A 2,936-nucleotide genomic window follows, 5' to 3' on the forward strand; every position below is an offset into this window, starting at 1 on the left:
TTTTTAAAAGTTAAATTATGCTAATTTGAGTAATAGATAGTTGACCTTTACATCTAATAGTAAAATAATACAAACATTAGTAAGAACACTTTATAAGGCTTTATAAGGTGTATTCGAAAAAAATGCATTGAACATAATTAAGTATTTTTGCTTCATTCAATATGTACATGTAAGTTATAGTAATTAGCAAGCTCGTCAAGCTATGGAAGGGGCATTTAATTACCTCTGATAGTTCATTTAGGTTTGTAACTTGTAATTATAATTTTATGAAAAAAAAAAAAAAAAAAAATGGCATTGATTAAGTTTGAAACCCTTAATCGTACCTAACGATGTAACATGGTATATATTGATGGTTTAATGTTTTTATAGATAGATTTTGAACACTTCCACGTAAATTAGTATTAGAATTAGACATGTTGTAAACTTTTATATACAACCATTAAAGCATCTCAACATATCACTCTCAGAACTTTTATTTTTTATAACATTAAAATTCTAATCTATTACAACATGCATATTATTCAAGAATTTATATTCTCTTTATCACTAAAGAACTTAACTCTAACAACATTTTCCAACTTTAACAATTAAAATTACATTAAAAAAAAAAAATCACAAATCCATCATCTAGTATTCAAATCAAACTCCCCTCCCTCACGCCACTCACTTTGCATCCCACCATCACCATTCTCCCTCTCCTCATCATTCAAAAAATCCTCCGACGGCTCCTTCTCCTCCCTCCCCCACCCATTCATCACCTCCTCCTGCCCACCACCATCACCACCGCCGCCTCCCCCATCCTCCTCCATCCCCGCCATCGCACTAGCCCGAATGGGCGCCCGGGCCATCATCTCCGCCCTGGCCGCCTCCGCCTGAGCCAATGCCGCCATCCGCATACTAGCGGCATGCGCCTCCCGCCCGGCTTTTTGTCGATTTTCCATTTCCGCCCTTGCTTCGAAGAGCGCGCGACGCTCTTCTTGGAGCAAAGCTTGTTCGATTAGTAATCGTTCTTCGGAACGGAATTCGCCCATCGCGCGTTTACGCGATATGATGTTGAACGCGAGGACTTGTTTTTCAAATGTCGCAGTGAATTCGGAGACTTTGTTCGCGATGCTTTGGTCCCACTGCTGGCAACGGGAAAGGACGGTTCCGGTCGTGTCGGAATCCAGGATTCTATCGTCTTCCTCGGCTTCGTAGTCCGCGACTACGTGGTACGGTAAGAGTCTAGACAAAGATTATTTGTTTTTTGTTAAATGTTAGAAATAGCAATGTACTTTGAACTTTCATTGATTTATTTGCTATAGCATCCTACTTTTGTTTCTTCCTATTACAGATAGACAGACGACATTGTACTTTGAGAAGTCTACCGATTATACGCATGTCACCTTGTTATAATTGGAAAAAAAAAATTCAAAGTATAATGTTATAATTGACTTGCTATTTATAGAATATTTAGTTGCATAACTTCTTCTTTTTTTTCCCTTAATCACATGTCATCAACTATCATGCAACCCCATGCTTCTAAATTTGATTAGTCAGCAACTACTTTGACATATCATGCTTCCATATTTGACTTAAAGTTTAAAACTTAGAGTAAATTACAAGAATAGTCCATGGGTATACCAAAATATGTGGGTTCAGTCCAATTTCAGATTTTGTTTATATGGGGATAAAAACAGCGCCTGATAAAACTCCAACAATCAGAACAACAAATACAAATCACTCAAACCAGCTTTACTAAAGAGCTTACCCAAGCAAAAGAGGAAGAAAAAAAAAACTAATTAATCACCCTCAACACTAGACATACCTAAAGCTATAGAAAGAATGAACAAATCATGCCCTACCACATAAAGCATTTGCAGCCTTAACTTCTAACAAGTACGCAAATTAATGGTCTTAATTTTTCCTATAAACACAGATTAGCAAGTAAAAATCATCACAATTCTTGCTAAATACCAGAAATATAATCAGTTTAAACGCATATAAAACTCCCCCAAATTGGAGATTGATCGAGGATACGGGTAATAGCAGTATAAACAAAGAACAACTCAAAGCATCACAATTAAGAAAGGGGAAAAAATGTCACCTTTCACAAGCATCTTCCAGTGAAGAAAAGGGGCGTTTGAAGTCGGGATGGCAAACTCGCCAAGCGTCCTGATACGCCATCTGCAATTCAGCCTGGTTTGCTGGAGGAGTTTGAGAAGGTTGAGTTTGGGTGCGATTAGGAGGTCTAAGCTGTGGATTCATGGACATAGGGTTAGGGTTTTGTAGAAGATTAGGGTTAGGATTAGGGTTTTGCTGTTGATGCTGTTGATGCTGTTGTTGATTGATGATGGGACGCTGTAGTGGTCGAAGATGTGCATCGATGTTAGAGGGAAATCGAGAGATTGCTTGCTGCTGTTTGTGCTGCTGCTGGATTTGCTGTAAGAGAAGGAACTGTTGTTGTTGTTGATGTTGCTGTTGCTGTTGTTGTTGATGTTGATGTTGTTGTTGTAGCATCAGATGCTGTTGTTGTTGCTGTTGCTGTTGCTGCGCCATGGCTTTGGCTTCTTCCATTGGTAGGGATTCGGTGATCTTGAGATACAGTCTCTGTCGGCTCGTCCCCTTTTCAATGCCCAGTAGATCCCACTGGTCAAGCTGCTCCGAGTTTAATGGAGCCAAGGTCTTTGGTTATCGAATCCGAAGTATCTTATTTCTCCTTAAATGAAATAGACATTGTATTTTATTGATCGATTTTTATTAATATGTTATTTTTATTTTTAATAGAGAAACTATAAAAAAAATGGTGAACTAGATTTTTGTTTTATTTTTTTTTATGTATAATTTATGGATTTATTAGAAAAGTCACATCAATCATTAAATATACACATTAATTCCTAAAACACTTAAGTTTTTTTTTGTAAATTCAATAAAAAAAAAAAGGAAAATATTGGAGA

General features: G+C 37.1%; 1 protein-coding gene across 1 annotated transcript; it reads right to left on the bottom strand.

The window, feature by feature from the left end:
* Positions 1 to 461: 461 nt before the first annotated feature.
* Positions 462 to 2,687, bottom strand: LOC145086185 (uncharacterized). Its single transcript, XM_079023932.1, has 2 exons — positions 2,087 to 2,687; positions 462 to 1,224 (listed from the first exon to the last, which is right to left on the bottom strand). Exons 1-2 carry the CDS (start codon positions 2,554 to 2,556, stop codon positions 624 to 626), a joined length of 1,071 nt encoding a protein of 356 aa, XP_078880058.1. The 5' UTR covers positions 2,557 to 2,687; the 3' UTR covers positions 462 to 623.
* Between the last annotated feature and the right edge of the window lie 249 nt (positions 2,688 to 2,936).

The sequence above is a fragment of the Lactuca serriola genome, chromosome 2, assembly GCF_051521515.1.
Source record: "Lactuca serriola cultivar US96UC23 chromosome 2, Lser_US96UC23_V15, whole genome shotgun sequence".
In the NCBI taxonomy this organism is placed as follows: Eukaryota; Viridiplantae; Streptophyta; class Magnoliopsida; order Asterales; family Asteraceae; genus Lactuca; species Lactuca serriola.